General features: G+C 57.2%; 1 protein-coding gene across 1 annotated transcript in view; it reads right to left on the bottom strand.

Annotated features, from left to right (window-relative positions):
• Nucleotides 1-19,367, bottom strand: part of Mybpc2 (myosin binding protein C2) — a 37,855-nt gene extending 18,488 nt beyond the window's left edge. Inside the window, exons 1-15 of the mRNA XM_090321972.1 lie at nucleotides 19,355-19,367; nucleotides 19,138-19,212; nucleotides 18,844-19,028; nucleotides 18,366-18,448; nucleotides 18,145-18,224; nucleotides 15,846-15,923; nucleotides 15,341-15,448; nucleotides 15,100-15,248; nucleotides 14,859-14,976; nucleotides 14,043-14,091; nucleotides 13,857-13,916; nucleotides 13,230-13,426; nucleotides 12,945-13,077; nucleotides 12,108-12,232; nucleotides 11,920-12,025 (exon numbers count right to left, since the gene is read on the bottom strand). Coding sequence (XP_090178098.1) covers nucleotides 11,920-12,025; nucleotides 12,108-12,232; nucleotides 12,945-13,077; nucleotides 13,230-13,426; nucleotides 13,857-13,916; nucleotides 14,043-14,091; nucleotides 14,859-14,976; nucleotides 15,100-15,248; nucleotides 15,341-15,448; nucleotides 15,846-15,923; nucleotides 18,145-18,224; nucleotides 18,366-18,448; nucleotides 18,844-19,028; nucleotides 19,138-19,212; nucleotides 19,355-19,367 — 1,559 coding nt within the window. The remainder of the gene's footprint in view (nucleotides 1-11,919; nucleotides 12,026-12,107; nucleotides 12,233-12,944; nucleotides 13,078-13,229; nucleotides 13,427-13,856; nucleotides 13,917-14,042; nucleotides 14,092-14,858; nucleotides 14,977-15,099; nucleotides 15,249-15,340; nucleotides 15,449-15,845; nucleotides 15,924-18,144; nucleotides 18,225-18,365; nucleotides 18,449-18,843; nucleotides 19,029-19,137; nucleotides 19,213-19,354) is intronic.
• Between the last annotated feature and the right edge of the window lie 552 nt (nucleotides 19,368-19,919).

The raw sequence follows: 19,919 nt of genomic DNA on the forward strand, positions 1-19,919 counted from the left end.
TTGGATGGTGGATTGTGGATGGTGGATGGTGGATGTGGATGTGGATGGTTGGATGGTGGATGTGGATGTGGATGGTGGATGGTGGATGGTGGATGGTGGATGTGGATGTGGATGGTGGATGGTGGATGGTGGATGTGGATGTGGATGGTGGATGGTGGATGGTGGATGGTGGATGGTGGATGTGGATGGTGGATGTGGATGGTGGATGGTGGATGTGGATGGTGGATGGTGGATGGTGGATGGTGGATGTGGATGGTGGATGTGGATGGTGGATGTGGATGGTGGATGGTGGATGTGGATGGTGGATGGTGGATGTGGATGTGGATGGTGGATGGTGGATGGTGGATGGTGATGTGGATGGTGGATGTGGATGGTGGATGGTGGATGTGGATGGTGGATGGTGGATGTGTGGATGGTGGATGTGGATGGTGGATGTGGATGGTGGATGTGGATGGTGGATGGTGGATGTGGATGGTGGATGTGGATGGTGGATGGTGGATGTGGATGGTGGATGGTGGATGGTGGATGTGGATGGTGGATGTGGATGGTGGATGGTGGATGTGGATGGTGGATGGTGGATGGTGGATGTGGATGGTGGATGTGGATGGTGGATGGTGGATGTGGATGGTGGATGGTGGATGGTGGATGGTGGATGTGGATGGTGGATGTGGATGGTGGATGTGGATGGTGGATGGTGGATGGTGGATGGTGGATGTGGATGGTGGATGGTGGATGGTGGATGTGGATGGTGGATGTGGATGGTGGATGGTGGATGGTGGATGGTGGATGTTGATGGTGGATGGTGGATGGTGGATGGTGGTTAGTGGATGGTGGATGGTGGATGGTGGATGTGGATGGTGGATGTGGATGTGGATGGTGGATGGTGGATGTGGATGGTGGATGGTGGTTGATGGATGGTGGATGTGGATGGTGGATGGTGGATGGTGGATGTGGATGGTGGATGGTGGTTGATGGATGATGGATGTGGATGGTGGATGGTGGTTGATGGATGGGTGGATGGTGGATGGTGGATGGTGGATGGTGGATGTGGATGGTGGATGTGGATGGTGGATGGTGGATGTGGATGGTGGATGGTGGGATGGTGGATGTGGATGGTGGATGGTGGATGTGGATGGTGGATGGCGGTTGATGGATGGTGGATGTGGATGGTGGATGGTGGATGGTGGATGTGGATGGTGGATGGTGGTTGATGGATGATGGATGTGGATGGTGGATGTGGATGGTGGATGGTGGATGTGGATGGTGGATGGTGGATGTGGATGGTGGATGTGGATGGTGGATGGTGGATGTGGATGGTGGATGGCGGTTGATGGATGGTGGATGTGGATGGTGGATGGTGGATGGTGGATGTGGATGGTGGATGGTGGTTGATGGATGATGGATGTGGATGGTGGATGTGGATGGTGGATGGTGGATGTGGATGGTGGATGGTGGTTGATGGATGGTGGATGTGGATGGTGGATGTGGATGGTGGATGTGGATGGTGGTATGGTGGTTGATGGATGGTGGATGGTGGATGGTGGATGATGGTTGTGGATGGTAGATGATGGATGGTGGATGTGTATGGTGGATGGTGGATGTGGATGCTGGATGGTGGATGGTGGATGGTAGATGTGGATGGTGGTTGATGGATGGTGGATGGTGGATGTGGATGTGGATGGTGGATGTGGATGGTGGATGGTGGGATGGTGGATGGTGGATGTGGATGTGGATGGTGGATGGGGATGGTGGATGATGGATGGTGGATGTGGATGGTGGATGGTGGATGGTGGATGGTGGATGGTGGATGGTGGATGTGGATGTGGGTGGTGGATGTGGATGGTGGTTGATGGATGGTGGATGATGGATGTGGATGGTGGATGGTGGATGTGGACGTGGATGGTGGATGGTGGATGGTGGTTGATGGATGGTGGATGGTGGATGGTGGATGATGGATGGTGGATGTGGATGTGGATGGTGGATGGTGGATGTGGATGGTGGATGTGGATGGTGGTTGATGGATGGTGGATGGTGGATGTGGATGGTGGATGTGGATGGTGGATGTGGATGGTGGTTGATGGATGGTGGATGATGGATGTGGATGTGGATGGTGGATGGTGGATGGTGGATGGTGGATGTGGATGGTGGATGTGGATGGTGGATGTGGATGGTGGTTGATGGATGGTGGATGATGGATGTGGATGTGGATGGTGGATGGTGGATGGTGGTTGATGGATGGTGGATGGTGGATGGTGGATGTGGATGTGGATGGTGGATGATGGATGGTGGATGTGGATGGTGGATGGTGGATGTTGGATGGTGGATGTGGATGGTGGATGGTGGATGGTGGATGGTGGATGTGGATGTGGATGGGTGGATGTGGATGGTGGATGTGGATGGTGGATGGTGGTGGTGGATGTGGATGGTGGATGTGGATGGTGGATGGTGGATGTGGATGGTGGATGGTGGATGTGGATGGTGGATGTGGATGGTGGATGGTGGATGTGGATGGTGGATGGTGGATGGTGGATGTGGATGGTGGATGGTGGATGTGGATGGTGGATGGTGGATGTGGATGGTGGATGGTGGATGGTGGATGTGGATGGTGGATGTGGATGGTGGATGATGGATGGTGGATGGTGGATGTGGATGTGGATGGTGGATGGTGGATGGGATGGTGGATGATGGATGGTGGATGTGGATGTGGATGGTGGATGGTGGATGTTGGATGGTGGATGTGGATGGTGGATGATGGATGGTGGATGGTGGATGTGGATGTGGATGGTGGATGGTGGATGGGGATGGTGGATGATGGATGGTGGATGTGGATGTGGATGGTGGATGGTGGATGGTGGATGTGGATGTGATGGTGGATGGTGGATGGTGGATGGTGGATGTGGATGGTGGATGGTGGATGGTGGATTGTGGATGGTGGATGATGGATGGTGGATGTGGATGGTGGATGTGGATGGTGGATGGTGGATGGTGGATGGTGGATGTGGATGTGGATGGTGGATGGTGGGTGGTGGATGGTGGATGTGGATGGTGGATGGTGGATGGTGGATGGTGGATGTGGATGGTGGATGGTGGATGTGGATGGTGGATGTTGGATGGTGGATGGTGGATGTGGATGGTGGATGTGGATGGTGGATGTGGATGGTGGTTGATGGATGGTGGATGATGGATGTGGATGTGGATGGTGGATGGTGGATGGTGGTTGATGGATGGTGGATGGTGGATGGTGGATGATGGATGGTGGATGTGGATGGTGGATGGTGGATGGTGGATGGTGGATGGTGGATGTGGATGGTGGATGGTGGATGTGGATGGTGGATGGTTATTGATGGATGGTGGATGTGGATGGTGGATGGTGGATGTGGATGGTGGATGGTGGATGATGGATGGTGGATGGTGGATGTGGATGTGGATGGTGGATGATGGATGGTGGATGTGGATGGTGGATGGTGGATGATGGATGGTGGATGTGGATGGTGGATGGTGGATGTGGATGTGGATGGTGGATGTGGATGGTGGATGTGGATGGTGGATGGTGGATGGTGGATGTGGATGGTGGATGTGGATGGTGGACGGTGGATGTGGACGGTGGATGGTGGATGTGGATGGTGGATGTGGATGGTGGATGGTGGATGTGGATGTGGATGGTGGATGGTGGATGATGGATGGTGGATGTGGATGGTGGATGGTGGATGGTGGATGGTGGATGGTGGATGTGGATGGTGGATGGTGGATGGTGGATGGTGGATGGTGGATGGTGGATGGTGGATGGTGGATGGTGGATGGTGGATGGTGGATGTGGATGGTGGATGGTGGATGTGGATGGTGGATGGTTATTGATGGATGGTGGATGTGGATGGTGGATGGTGGATGTGGATGGTGGATGGTGGATGATGGATGGTGGATGGTGGATGTGGATGTGGATGGTGGATGATGGATGGTGGATGTGGATGGTGGATGGTGGATGATGGATGGTGGATGTGGATGGTGGATGGTGGATGTGGATGTGGATGGTGGATGTGGATGGTGGATGGTGGATGGTGGATGTGGATGGTGGATGTGGATGGTGGATGGTGGATGTGGATGTGGACGGTGGACGGTGGATGATGGATGGTGGATGTGGATGGTGGATGGTGGATGGTGGATGGTGGATGGTGGATGTGGATGGTGGATGGTGGATGGTGGATGGTGGATGGTGGTTGATGGATGGTGGATGGTGGATGGTGGATGATGGATGGTGGATGTGGATGGTGGATGGTGGTTGATGGATAGTGGATGGTGGATGGTGGATGGTGGATGGTGCATGTGGATGGTGGATGGTGGATGTGGATGGTGGATGGTGGATGTGGATGGTGGATGGTGGTTGATGGATGGTGGATGGTGGATGGTGGTGGTGGTGGATGGTGGATCGTGGATGATGGATGGTGGATGTGGATGGTGGATGGTGGTTGATGGATGGTGGATGGTGGATGGTGGATGTGGATGGTGGATGGTGGATGTGGATGGTGGATGTGGATGGTGGATGGTGGATGGTGGTTGGTGGATGGTGGATGGTGGATGGTGGATGTGGATGGTGGATGGTGGATGGTGGTGGATGGTGGATGTGGATGGTGGATGGTGGTTGATGGATGGTGGATGGTGGATGGTGGATGGTGGATGTGGATGGTGGATGGTGGATGTGGATGGTGGATTGTGGATGGTGGATGGTGGATGATGGATGGTGGATGTGGATGGTGGGGATGGTGGTTGATGGATGGTGGATGGTGGATGGTGGATGGTGGATGTGGATGGTGGATGGTGGATATGGATGGTGGATGTGGATGGTGGATGGTGGATGTGGATGGTGGATGGTGGTTGATGGATGGTGGATGTGGATGGTGGATAGTGGATGGTGGATGGTGGATGTGGATGGTGGATGGTGGATGGTGGATGTGGATGGTGGATGGTGGATGTGGATGGTGGATGTGGATGGTGATGGTGGATGTGGATGGTGGATGGTGGATGTTGGATGTGGATGGTGGGATGGTGGATGGTGGATGGTGGATGTGGATGGTGGATGGTGGATGGTGGTTGATGGATGGTGGATGGTGGATGGTGGATGGTGGATGGTGGATGGTGGATGGTGGATGGTGGGATGGATGGGTTGATGGTGGATGTGGATGGTGGATGGTGGATGGTGGATGATGGATGGTGGATGTGGATGGTGGATGGTGGTTGATAGATGGTGGATGGTGGATGGTGGATGGTGGATGTGGATGGTGGATGGTGGATATGGATGGTGGATGTGGATGGTGGATGGTGGATGTGGATGGTGGATGGTGGTTGATGGATGGTGGATGTGGATGGTGGATGTGGATGGTGGATGGTGGATGGTGGATGTGGATGGTGGATGGTGGATGGTGGATGGTGGTTGATGGATGGTGGATGGTGGATGGTGGATAATGGATGGTGGATGTGGATGGTGGATGGTGGATGGTGGATGGTGGATGGTGGATGTGGATGATGGATGGTGGATGGTGGATGGTGGATGTGGATGGTGGATGGTGGATGTGGATGGTGGATGTGGATGGTGGATGGTGGATGTGGATGGTGGATGGTGGTTGATGGATGGTGGATGTGGATGGTGGATGGTGGATGGTGGATGGTGGATGGTGGATGGTGGATGTGGATGTGGATGGTGGATGGTGGATGTGCATGGTGGATGGTGGATGGTGGATGGTGGATGTGGATGGTGAATGGTGGATGGTGGATGGTGGGATGTGGATGGTGGATGGTGGATGTGGATGGTGGATGTGGATGGTGGATGTGGATGGTGGATGGTGGATGTGGATGGTGGATGGTGGATGTGGATGTGGATGGTGGATGGTGGATGTGGATGTGGATGGTGGATGGTGGATGGTGGATGGTGGATGTGGATGTGGATGGTGGATGGTGGATGGTGTGATGTGGATGTGGATGGTGGATGGTGGATGGTGGATGGTGGATGGTGGATGTGGATGGTGGATGTGGATGGTGGATGGTGGGATGTGGATGGTGGATGGTGGATGGTGGATGGTGGATGTGGATGGTGGATGTGGATGGTGGATGTGGATGGTGGATGGTGGATGTGGATGGTGGATGGTGGAATGTGTGGATGTGGATGGTGGATGGTGGATGGTGGATGGTGGATGTGGATGGTGGATGTGGATGGTGGATGGTGGATGTGGATGGTGGATGGTGGATGGTGGATGGTGGATGTGGATGGTGGATGTGGATGGTGGATGGTGGATGGTGGATGGATGGTGGATGTGGATGGTGGATGTGGATGGTGGATGGTGGATGTGGATGGTGGATGGTGGATGGTGGATGTGGATGGTGGATGTGGATGGTGGATGGTGGATGTGGATGGTGGATGGTGGATGGTGGATGGTGGATGTGGATGGTGGATGTGGATGGTGGATGTGGATGGTGGATGGTGGATGTGGATGGTGGATGGTGGATTGGATGGTGGATGGTGGATGTGGATGGTGGATGTGGATGGTGGATGTGGATGGTGGATGGTGGATGGTGGATGGTGGATGTGGATGGTGGATGGTGGATGGTGGATGTGGATGGTGGATGTGGATGGTGGATGGTGGATGGTGGATGGTGGATGTTGATGGTGGATGGTGGATGGTGGATGGTGGTTAGTGGATGGTGGATGGTGGATGGTGGATGTGGATGGTGGATGGTGGATGTGGATGGTGGATGGTGGATGTGGATGGTGGATGGTGGTTGATGGATGGTGGATGTGGATGGTGGATGGTGGATGGTGGATGTGGATGGTGGATGGTGGTTGATGGATGATGGATGTGGATGGTGGATGGTGGTTGTGGATGGTGATGGTGGATGGTGGATGGTGGATGGTGGATGGTGGATGTGGATGGTGGATGTGGATGGTGGATGGTGGATGGTGGATGGTGGATGTGGGATGGTGGATGGTGGATGTGGATGGTGGATGGCGGTTGATGGATGGTGGATGTGGATGGTGGATGGTGGATGGTGGATGTGGATGGTGGATGGTGGTTGATGGATGATGGATGTGGATGGTGGATGTGGATGGTGGATGGTGGATGTGGATGGTGGATGGTGGATGTGGATGGTGGATGTGGATGGTGGATGTGGATGGTGGATGGTGGATGTGGATGGTGGATGGCGGTTGATGGATGGTGGATGTGGATGGTGGATGGTGGATGGTGGATGTGGATGGTGGATGGTGGTTGATGGATGATGGATGTGGATGGTGGATGTGGATGGTGGATGGTGGATGTGGATGGTGGAATGGTGGTTGATGGATGGTGGATATGGATGGTTGGATGTGGATGGTGGAGGTGGATGTGGATGGTGGATGTGGATGGTGGATGGTGGATGGTGGATGGTGGTGTGGATGGCGGATGTGGATGGTGGATGGTGGATGGTGGATGTGGATGGTGGATGGTGGATGGTGGATGGTGGATGTGGATGGTGGATGGTGGATGGTGGATGTGGATGGTGGATGGTGGATGTGGATGGTGGATGGTGGATGTGGATGGTGGATGTGGATGGTGGATGGTGGATGGTGGATGGTGGATGTGGATGGTGGATGTGGATGGTGGATGGTGGTTGATGGATGGTGGATGTGGATGGTGGATGTGGATGGTGGATGGTGGATGTGGATGGTGGATGTGGATGGTGGATGGTGGATGGTGGATGTGGATGTGGATGGTGGATGGTGGATGTGGATGGTGGATGGTGGATGTGGATGGTGGATGTGGATGGTGGATGGTGGATGTGGATGGTGGATGGTGGATGGTGGATGTGGATGGTGGATGGTGGATGTGGATGGTGGATGGTGGATGTGGATGGTGGATGGTGGATGGTGGATGTGGATGGTGGATGTGGATGGTGGATGATGGATGGTGGATGGTGGATGTGGATGTGGATGGTGGATGGTGGATGGGGATGGTGGATGTGGATGGTGGATGATGGATGGTGGATGGTGGATGTGGATGGTTGGATGGTGGATGGTGGATTGTGGATGGTGGATTGATGGATGGTGGATGTGGATGGTGGATGTGGATGGTGGATGGTGGATGGTGGATGGTGGATGTGGATGTGGATGGTGGATGGTGGATGGTGGATGGTGGATGTGGATGGTGGATGGTGGATGGTGGATTGTGATGGTGGATGTGGTTGATGGATGGTGGATGTGGATGGTGGATGTGGATGGTGGATGTGGATGGTGGATGCGTGGTTGATGGATGGTGGATGTGGATGGTGGATGTGGATTGGTGGATGGTGGATGTGGATGGTGGATGTGGATGGTGGATGGTGGATGGTGGATGTGGATGTGGATGGTGGATGGTGGATGTGGATGGTGGATGGTGGATGTGGATGGTGGATGTGGATGGTGGATGGTGGATGGTGGATGTGGATGGTGGATGTGGATGGTGGATGGTGGTTGATGGATGGTGGATGTGGATGGTGGATGTGGATGGTGGATGGTTGATGTGGATGGTGGATGTGGATGGTGGAAGGTGGATGGTGGATGTGAATGGTGGATGGTGGATGTGGATGGTGGATGGTGGTTGATGGATGATGGATGTGGATGGTGGATGGTGGTTGATGGATGGTGGATGTGGATGGTGGATGGTGGATGTGGATGGTGGATGGTGGATGGTGGATGTGGATGGTGGATGGTGGATGTGGATGGTGGATGTGGATGGTGGATGTGGATGGTGGATGGTGGATGTGGATGGTGGATGTGGATGGTGGATGTTGGATGGTGGATGGTGGATGTGGATGTGGATGGTGGATGTGGATGGTGGATGGTGGTTGATGGATGGTGGATGGTGGATGGTGGATGGTGGATGTGGATGGTGGATGTGGATGGTGGATGTGGATGGTGGATGGTGGATGGTGGATGTGGATGGTGGATGGTGGATGTGGATGGTGGATGTGGTATGGTGGATGTGGATGGTGGATGGTGGATGTGGATGGTGGATGTGGATGGTGGATGGTGGTGATGGATGGTGGATGTGGATGGATGGAGGATGGTGGATGTGGATGGTGGATGGTGGATGGTGGATGGTGGATGTGGATGGTGGATGGTGGATGTGGATGGTGGATGGCGGTTGATGGATGGTGGATGTGGATGGTGGATGGTGGATGGTGGATGTGGATGGTGGATGGTGGTTGATGGATGATGGATGTGGATGGTGGATGTGGATGGTGGATGGTGGATGTGGATGGTGGATGGTGGATGTGGATGGTGGATGTGGATGGTGGATGTGGATGGTGGATGGTGGATGTGGATGGTGGATGGCGGTTGATGGATGGTGGATGTGGATGGTGATGGTGGATGTGGATGTGGATGGTGGATGGTGGCTTGATGGATGATGGATGTGGATGGTGGTATGTGGATGGTGGATGGTGGATGTGGATGGTGGATGGTGGTTGATGGATGGTGGATGTGGATGGTGGATGTGGATGGTGGATGGTGGATGTGGATGGTGGATGTGGATGGTGGATGGTGGATGGTGGATGGTGGATGTGGATGGCGGATGTGGATGGTGGATGGTGGATGGTGGATGTGGATGGTGGATGGTGGATGGTGGATGGTGGATGTGGATGGTGGATGGTGGATGGTGGATGTGGATGGTGGATGGTGGATGTGGATGGTGGATGGTGGATGTGGATGGTGGATGTGGATGGTGGATGGTGGATGGTGGATGGTGGATGTGGATGGTGGATGTGGATGGTGGATGGTGGTTGATGGATGGTGGATGTGGATGGTGGATGTGGATGGTGGATGGTGATGTGGATGGTGGATGTGGATGGTGGATGGTGGATGGTGGATGTGGATGTGGATGGTGGATGGTGGATGTGGATGGTGGATGGTGGATGTGGATGGGTGGATGTGGATGGTGGATGGTGGATGTGGATGGTGGATGGTGGATGGTGGATGTGGATGGTGGATGGTGGATGTGGATGGTGGATGGTGGATGTGGATGGTGGATGGTGGATGGTGGATGTGGATGGTGGATGTGGATGGTGGATGATGGATGGTGGATGGTGGATGTGGATGTGGATGGTGGATGGTGGATGGGGATGGTGGATGTGGCATGGTGGATGATGGATGGTGGATGGTGGATGTGGATGGTGGATGGTGGATGGTGGATGTGGATGGTGGATGATGGATGGTGGATGTGGATGGGTGGATGTGGATGGTGGATGGTGGATGGTGGATGGTGGATGTGGATGTGGATGGTGGATGGTGGATGGTGGATGGTGGATGTGGATGGTGGATGGTGGATGTGGATTGTGGATGGTGGATGTGGTTGATGGATGGTGGATGTGGTATGGTGGATGTGGATGGTGGATGTGGAATGGTGGATGGTGGTTGATGGATGGTGGATGTGGATGGTGGATGTGGATGGTGGATGGTGGATGTGGATGGTGGATGTGGATGGTGGATGGTGGATGGTGGATGTGGATGTGGATGGTGGATGGTGGATGTGGATGGTGGATGGTGGATGTGGATGGTGGATGTGGATGGTGGATGGTGGATGGTGGATGTGGATGGTGGATGTGGATGGTGGATGGTGGTTGATGGATGGTGGATGTGGATGGTGGATGTGGATGGTGGATGGTTGATGTGGATGGTGGATGTGGATGGTGGAAGGTGGATGGTGGATGTGAATGGTGGATGGTGGATGTGGATGGTGGATGGTGGTTGATGGATGATGGATGTGGATGGTGGATGGTGGTTGATGGATGGTGGATGTGGATGGTGGATGGTGGATGTGGATGGTGGATGGTGGATGGTGGATGTGGATGGTGGATGGTGGATGTGGATGGTGGATGTGGATGGTGGATGTGGATGGTGGATGGTGGATGTGGATGGTGGATGTGGATGGTGGATGTGGATGGTGGATGGTGGATGTGGATGTGGATGGTGGATGTGGATGGTGGATGGTGGTTGATGGATGGTGGATGTGGATGGTGGATGGTGGATGTGGATGGTGGATGTGGATGGTGGATGTGGATGGTGGATGGTGGATGGTGGATGTGGATGGTGGATGGTGGATGTGGATGGTGGATGTGGATGGTGGATGTGGATGGTGGATGGTGGATGTGGATGGTGGATGTGGATGGTGGATGGTGGTTGATGGATGGTGGATGTGGATGGTGGATGGTGGATGTGGATGGTGGATGGTGGTTGATGGATGGTGGATGTGGATGGTGGATGGTGGATGGTGGATGTGGATGGTGGATGTGAATGGTGGATGGTGGATGTGGATGGTGGATGTGGATGGTGGATGTGGATGGTGGATGTGGATGTGGATGTGGATGTGGATGTGGATGTGGATGGTGGATGTGGATGGTGGATGTGGATGTGGATGGTGGATGGTGGATGGTGGATGTGGATGTGGATGGTGGATGTGGATGGTGGATGGTGGATGTGGATGGTGGATGTGGATGGTGGATGGTGGATGTGGATGGTGGATGGTGGATGGTGGATGTGGATGGTGGATGGTGGATGTGGATGGTGGATGGTGGATGGTGGATGTGGATGGTGGATGTGGATGGTGGATGTGGATGTGGATGGTGGATGGTGGATGTGGATGGTGGATGGTGGATGGTGGATGTGGATGGTGGATGTGGATGGTGGATGGTGGATGTGGATGGTGGATGGTGGATGGTGGATGGTGGATGGTGGATGTGGATGGTGGATGTGGATGGTGGATGGTGGATGCATGATGGATGGATTATTGATGATGGGTGGTGGGTGGTAGATGGATGGTGACGGGATAGGGGCGATATGTCGATGGCTGGATCTCCAGGGAGGTCCGGGTCAGAAGGGTCGGCCAGCCATAAAGAAGGTTGGGATGGAGCAGCACTCACCACATGACCTGGGCTCCCTCTTCTGATACCTCCACCGCCATCTCCACGCGGTCACCCACAAACACCTGCTGGTCCTCCAAGGGTGTGACAATCAGGACCGGAGGCTCTGCGTGGGGCAGGGGCCAGGGCTCAGCACAGAGGAGCCCCCGCCCTGTGGGGGCCGTGCTCTGGCAGGAGCCAGGGCTCACCTTTGACGAAGAGCTCGGTGAAGCACTTCTCTTCCTTCACGGCCGCCTCGTATGCAGCATCATCGGCCAGCGTGCACTTGTTGATGGTGAGGATCCGCTTCCTGCCCACGTTCTCAAACACGTACCTGGGGCGGGGCGGGGCACGGCCCGCTCAGTGCCACTCAGAGCCCAGCCTGGGCCAGGGCAGAGCCACCCACCTTCTCCCCAGCCAGCAGCCCGGGAGGGGGTAGAGGGCCCAACTTCTCTGTCTGTGTCTGTCTGTGTCTGCCTCCTTCCCTTCCCACTCCCCTCTCTCCTGGAGTTTGAGCTCAGGGCCTCTCGCCTGCTAGGTGGTTGCTTTGCCTCACAAACCATAGTCCTTTGGTTTGTATTTTGCTTGAGACAAGGTCTCATTAACTTCGTCCAAGATGGCCTAGGCTGGAGGCTTTCCTGCCTAGACCTCTCCACAGCCAGGGTCACAGGCATGCCCCCCCCCACGCAGCCCCTGGACTCCCAGCCGGGACAGAGATAACACCAATACCTCCCTCCACACACACACACACACACACACATGTAACCACTATAGAATATACAGCCATGGAGAGAGAAAAAATTAAGCCCATCCTGGGTTAGTGGGCATGGTAGCTCGGCCCTGTAATCCCAGCTACAGGGGCAGCATAGTAGAAAGATGGAGATTGGAGGATGGCCCAGGATGCCCCGCACCCCCCCAAATCTACTAGACTGCTGGAAAAGACTACTCGATAAAAAGAAAGCATAAAGGGCCAAGCCCGGCTCCCCTGACTTCGGGGTGTTCTCTCTGAGCCTTCCAGGTGGTGACCCCCCAACCTCCGCTCGTACTTGCTGCTTGGCTTGATCTCCTGGCCGTTCTTGTACCACTTGAGGGGAAGATCAGGATCACTGATCTCCACAACCAACTTGATCTTGTTACCCCTGTCCACCTGGTAGGCGGGATCGAGCTTCATGGTAAAGGCTGGAGAGGGAAAGGAGGTCCAGCAGTGAGGAGGAGGAGGAGGAGGAGGAGGAGGAGGAGGAGGAGGAGGAGGGGTGTCCAGCTCAGGGCAGGGGGCTGAGCCGGGCACCAACAGGCACTGGGGCACCCTAAACCCCAGGGCCTGTGCTGACCTGCGCTCTTTTTGACCTCGACCTTGGCCTTCTTGAGGCGCTTGAGCATGCCCCGGAGGTCAGTGATGCCGTACTGGAAAGCAATCTTCTCGTACTCGCTCTTCTTCTTCGCTCCCTTCAGGAGCTCCCAGATCTCAGGGGGGATCCCCAAGTCATCGTCATCTTTCTTTTTCTTCTTCTCCTCCTCCACCACCTCCCTGAGGGGCCCAAGAGGAAGGAGGTGAGGCTCCCGCTTGCTGTGACTCCTCCCCAGGCCTCCAGACCTCCTCCGACTCCCCCTTTCCACCCCGGGTCCTCTTCTCTGCTGGACACTGCTTGACCCCCGAGGCCATGGCTCGGAAGGCGGATGGGTGTGTAGCAGGGTGGGTAAGTGGGTGGACAGGTGGGCAGCTGGGTAGACATGTGCATGAACTGGAGCTTGAATAAACAGGACAGGGCATGAGGTTGGTACATTGGGAGGAAAATGGCTGATTGCTCGTGGATGGGTGTCTGGACCAGTGGCTGGCTGGGTTGCTGGAGGGCCAGCAGAGGATCCTGGGATGACTTAAGGGGTACCAGACCAGTGGAGTTCTCTCTCACCCCTGTCTCTGGGCCCCCGCTCCCTTTTGGGGGCCACTCAAGGCTCACCTCTTTTTCAAGAGCCCGCTGAAGTCCAGCTCCCCTGCGTCTTCTGATTTTTCACCACCCCTGCAGCCATTAAAGGGGGGGTGTGAACTGCACCCTCATCCACACGGGATCACACTCTCCGCCTCCCTGGCCCCTCCATTTCCCGAGATCCTCATCTCCCAGAGGGCGGCTCCCCAGGTCACTCACGAGCGCTTGAAGCTTTCGAGGCTCTGACCCGAGGCGTCCTGGCGGGGTGCTGGGAGAGGCAGGGGAGAGGGTGATTTAGCGCGGGGTGGGGGGGCCAGGACCCACTCTCCTTGTCATCCCCTGACCACCATTACCCCATTACCCTTCACCTCGCCTGCCTGTCGGTCCCCAGGCCCTGAGCTTCCTACCCTCTGTGTCTTCCATGTTCAAATCCCTCCCCACACACACAGCTTGGGCTACAGATGCCCAGAATCTACAGGACCTACCCTACCCGGGCCCTACAACCCAGGGCCACGGCCCGCCCACCGCACTACGCTTGTGTTCTCCACACCTGAACCCCCTCCCTCCCCATTGTGACAGTATCTACTCGGGGGTGGGGCTCCGGGGTCTGTGCTGGCTGGGGACACCCCTGAGACCCAGCCGGGCCTGGGACTTTGTTTTTTTTTAGTGTCTCGCTGACGTTGCCAAAGCTTGAGATCCTCCGATTGCCACGGAGAAAGTGGCTGGGATGAGCGACGAGCACCGCCACGCGGGGCCCCACCTCTGTATGCTGCTTTCTTTCTCAAACCTGGATTCCTAAAGTTTTCACAAGTGCACCCCAAGATCTTTTCACTCTGGACCTCTTCCTGCACTAGGCCAGCAGGTAGACCATTGCCCCGATTTTGTGTCCCCTGAACCTCAAGTCTAGGGCCCCTTCCCCAAGGACCTGTGCCCACGCCACCTCCACACCTGCACTGGCGTGCCCACCCCTCCCCACCGGTGCATCCCCGTCCCCCTGCCGGGACGCCCTCCCCCCGCCCCACCCCACCAGCACACCCTCCACGTCGATGTTGAAGCTGCAGCTGTCGCACGCGTCCTTGGCTTTGACCTCCAGGCGGTAGTCCCCGCGGTCCGCCAGAACCGCTTTCCCAATCCTGAGCTCCACCGTGTACACCTGGGGGCGGCACCAGTGACGCCGAGCGTGGGCCCCACTCACACCCCGAGAACCCTCACCCCCTCCCTGCGCCTGACCCCCCATCCTGGGTCCCCCCTGCCCGGCCCCTCCGCCGTGGCTCACATTGCTGGCTGAGTCGTGGGATTCCTTGAAGGAGAAGCGAGCTCCGCTTTTGCTGCTCAGCTCCTGCCACTTCCCCTTGAACCACTTAATGGTGGGCTTGCCCGGGAGCTCCTTGCCGTTCACCTTGGCCAGAATCACCACATCCTTCCCTGGGGACAGGGGTGGCTCAGGAACCAGAACTCCGCAGACCAGGGAGCCCAGCCTCCTCCCTCGGACCCAGGGGCCCAGCCCCTGCCCTCACCCGTCTCCACGGACGCCGAGTCAGGCTTCTTCAGGAAGATGCCCGTGGGCGCCTCGGCCGTGGGGGACTGGTCCTCGGCCGTGGGGGACTGGTCCTCAGGCGCGGCTTCTGCTCAGGAGATGAGATCGGGTGTTGGGGCGTCTGGAGGGCAGAGGGCCAGCCTGGGGATGGGGCTGAGAGCCAGTGAGCCAGCCTGGGCTCAGAAACCAAATACCACTGCGTGACGTGGCTAGGGAGACTCAGTTTCCCCCTCTGTGGTCCAGCATGGTCTGGAGTGTGCCATAGGGGAGGGTGGGAGAGGCCTGGTGAGCTGAGGTGCTGGCTGGACAGGACTTGGTTGATGGAAGCAGAAGCCATGCCTGGGTGGCTCCACCCTGGGGCGCCCATGAGCCCAGCCAGGGCTGGGGCTCAGGGGAGCGAGAGGCAACCTGAGCATGGAGGGAGGGGGGACTGGACCTGTGCATAGGGCGGCGGGCCAGGAAAGGGGCCAGGCTGGACATCTCACCTTTGGGGGGCTCTGCAGGAGCCTCCTTAGGGGGGGCTTCCTTGGCAGCATCTTTGCCCTTAGGGGCCTTTTTGGCAGCTGTGGTGTAGAAGGTGGTGTCAGTTGAACTTCAGACTCGTCACATGCAGGGGTCCCAACCTCAGCCTCCTCCCCCAAACCCAGGGTCCAGGCCCAGCCCCCTCCCCCAGACCCAGGGGTCCAGGCCCAGCCTCCTCCCATGGACCCGGGGTTCAGGCCCAGCCTCCTCCCCCAGACCCAGGGTCCAGACCCAGCCCCCTCCCCCAGACCCAGGGGTCCAGGCCCAGCCTCCTCCCACAGACCCAGGGTTCAGGCCCAGCCTCCTCCCCCAGACCCGGGGTCCAGACCCAGCCCCCTTCCCCAGACCCAGGGGTCCAGGCCCAGCCTCCTCCCTCAGACCCAGGGGTTCAGGCCCAGCCTCCTCCCCCAGAGCCAGGATCCAGGCCCAGCCTCCTCCCTCAGACCCAGGGTCCAGGCCCAGCCTCCTCCCTCAGACCCAGGGGTCCAGGCCCAGGCTCCTCCCCCAGACCCAGGGTCCAGGCCCAGCCTCCTCCCCCAGACCCAGGGGTCCAGGCCCAGCCTCCTCCCCCAGACCCAGGGGTCCAGGCCCAGCCTCCTCCCTCAGACCCAGGGGTCCAGGCCCAGCCTCCTCCCTCAGGCCCGGGAGTCCAGACCCCAAATCTGGATGTAACTTGATCTAATCCCCAATCAGTTTTCTCTCCTCCACTGGCCACATCCCAGCTCCCAGGCCGCAGTGCTGACCTTTGGGCCCTGGGGTATAATTAGCTTTTCCGCTGGCCTGGAAACTGGACACTGTGCTGACCACAGCAGTCTGCCCTGTGGCCCTGGCCCCCAGCCCAGGGGGTCACATTGCAAGGAAATCATCTCCCCCCACCCCAGCCTGGTTGGCCCAACACCAGAGGACCCCACGCCCCACAAAGTGGGGACTCCCCTCTCCCCACCAGGTTTGGGTCTTCTGTGCACACTTCCTCAAAGGAAGCAAAAGTCCCTCTGCAGAGAAAGAAGTGTTCCCACCCCACACTCCACAGGAGGACAGCCAAGCCACAATGGGCCAAGCCCAGGACGGCGGCCCAGGCCAGGGCACTTGACTAGCAGGTGGCTGGCTGCTCTGGGTCCCATCTCTGGCACCAGAGGAGCCCCAATTGTCACAAAAAGGAGTTCTCATATGGAGGATTTTCCTGTCCCCAGGCAGGCTGGGGGACACCCTATACACACGGACACCCCCATATCCTACACGGGATGCCTCCAATCTCCAGGCAACGAAGCTGCCCAAGCCCCAGCCTCTAAGGCACTGTCCCCTAGTCCCATCCCAAAGCCCTGCCACACAAAATGGCATCCCCATTAAAAAAACAACAAAAATCAATCCTGCAGCCAGGAGCGGATAGCTCAGTCCTGTAATCCTAGCTATTCAGAAGGCTGAGATCTGAGGATCCCGGATTGAGGCCAGCACAGATAGGAAAGTCCATGAGAATCTCATCTCCAATAAACTACTCAGAGGAAAAAGAAGTGATGCTGTGGCTCAAAGTGGTAGAGCGCTAGCCTTGAGCAACAGAGCTCAGGGACAGAGCCTAGGCCCCGAGTTCAAGCCTCAGGAATGGCCAAAATAAAAAGGGGGGAAACCCCAACTGAAGATCAGAAGGTCCCCATGTACACCGCAGAGGACCCTCAGCTCCCTGATGAGAAAAAGCCCCACCATGGGGCCGGGAGTATAGCCTAGTGGTAGAGTGCTCGCCTAGCAGGCACGAAGCCCTGGGTTCGATTCCTTGGTACCACATACACAGGAAAAGCCAGAAATGGTGCAGTGGCTCAAGTGACAGAGCACTAGCCTTGAGCAGAAAAAAAAAAGTGTCCAAGGACAGTGTCCAGGCCCTGAGTTGGAGAGAGAGAGGGGGGGGGGAGAGGGAGAGAGAGTCTCCACCATACAGACAGAAGGGGACCCTCCATCCTACAAAGATATAGGAGCCCCCTCTCCTTATTACGCCGGTACCGAGGTTGGGCCTGGACACTGTCCCTGAGCTCTTTTGCTCAAGTAAGGCTGGTGTTCTACCACTTGAATCTCATGGATGTCCCTGCCTGGGCTGGCTTTGAACTGTGATCCGTAAGAAAAGCTCTCAGCACTGGCAGAAGGATGCGCCTCCCCCATCCCACGAGAGAGGAACCCCTAGTCATAGTGAGGTGAAGCACCCTGTTGGTTCAAACCCAGAGAGAGGAGGCCAAACCCCCACTCAGAAAAGAGCCCCCCACCCCCTTAGAAAGCCACCTGGTTTGGCCTCGGGCATGTCTGCCTGCAGACCTTCTTCAGCTCCTTGGAGCTCAGCTGCAGTCTCCGCTTGCCAGGCCCTGGGGAGGATGGGGGCTGCCTAGGGGAGCCCTATAAGGAGCCCAGAGCTCCCAGGAGTCTCTGGGAGGACCGGGTGGGGGGCGCCCCACATTCCTCTTGCATGCTCTAAAGGGTGAGAAATATCAGCTGGAGGAGGACACCTGCCACCATGCCAGGCCCCGGGGGACAGGCTGGGCCTGGACACGTGGGTATGACAGGGCACAGCCCCCTGAGCCCCAGATGCCTGTGTCGGGGGAGCGGGACAGGGTCTGGGGTGGGGGATGTCCCCGCTGGGCCTGGGCTGCCGTCCAGACTTTGGGAAAGGGGGCAGGGAAAGACAGGTCTGGAAAGCCATTCTTAGTATCTGCAAGTCAGGAATTTTCGGGAACCCGAGCCCAGAGGGAGGGTCCGGTTTCCCGGCGTAGGCAGGACGGCCGGCCTCGGGGGACGGGGGCAAATCCGAACCCCAGAGGGGACAATGGGACCCGGGGGGCCCAGCGACCCCCGGGGTGGACAGACCCCAAGGCCTGCCCTGCCCGGAGACGGCGCCAGGCTGTGCCTCCAGTCCCTGGAGGGGGCACGGCGGGGAGGCGGGGCGGGGGGAGGCCGGGAAGGCCCTGGACAGCTGCCCGGACGGACCTGGGCCCAGGCGCCCTTCCCAGCAGGCCCATCAGAGGCTCCGAGCGCTGGGCAGGGCTGGGGGCGGGGCCTGGGTGGGCGCGGCTTCGTGTGGGCGTGGCCCGCGGCCAGGTACGGTGTGGCCCGGGAGGATGAGGGGAGAGTCAATGGAGGGGTGCGAAGAACCGGGGTCCAGGCGGGGACGCCTGTGTGAGGGGCCCAGGGTGAGTGATCATATGTTCCTCTTTTCTTCCCCCTCCGACACCCCCAAAGTGGAAACTTTCATAAGCCAATCAGGAGTGAGGATGACGTCACGAGTTGCCAGGCAGAACTCCACAGCGCCCAGAAGACGCTGGGACCCCGGAACCTGCAGCCCAGGGTCACCAAGAACTGGAACAGGGAAAAGGATGAAAATACAGACCAGGGTGGGGAATAAGGCCAGGAAGACGCAAAACATGAATCAAACCCCTATTCTTGCATCTCTAGACCCATTTGGGCACAGGCACCAGGGGTGTCTGGCATTGCCTCAGACCTTGGGGTGTCATTGCCCCCTCGCTGTGACATCATGGGGCTCAGAGTCAGCCAAGCCCAGTCAAGGGCTGAAGTCCTGAGAAAGGGCTGCGGGGATACCTTGGTTTATTTTCTTTATTTCACATTTAGGACAAAGTCAACAGATTCTGTAGGCGGCATGTTTGGGGGAAAGACATTTTGCACGCCTCCCCTTTTCCCCGTCTCTTGAGGGCAAGCCCCAGTCTGGAGCTGTGCCACCTGCCACTCTGTGCCCTCATGTGGGCCTGTCCCCGTTCTGGTTCTGGGTCCATGACGTTCCTTCCTCTGGGGCCCCTTCAGGGATCCATGGTTTTTGAAGGCCTTCGTTATCCCCAGCTGAGCCCAGCTCCCTGGGGCCCCAGTTCTGGATCTCTGAGGCCTCCAGGCTCAACTGGCTTCAGCTCTGGCTGGACTGACACTGGGGTTGAAACAGAAATGGTGGGAGCTGAGCAGGCAGCTGGAGTGGGAGCAGTCAGGGGAAGAACTGGGGGGGGGGGGTGGCATCCCTGCTCAGACGCCTGGGGCCTCTGTCACCAGGCCCAGCCAGA

This window comes from Megascapheus bottae, chromosome 31 (genome assembly GCF_031878675.1).
Source record: "Megascapheus bottae isolate mThoBot1 chromosome 31, mThoBot2.hap1, whole genome shotgun sequence".
Classification (NCBI taxonomy): domain Eukaryota; kingdom Metazoa; phylum Chordata; class Mammalia; order Rodentia; family Geomyidae; genus Megascapheus; species Megascapheus bottae.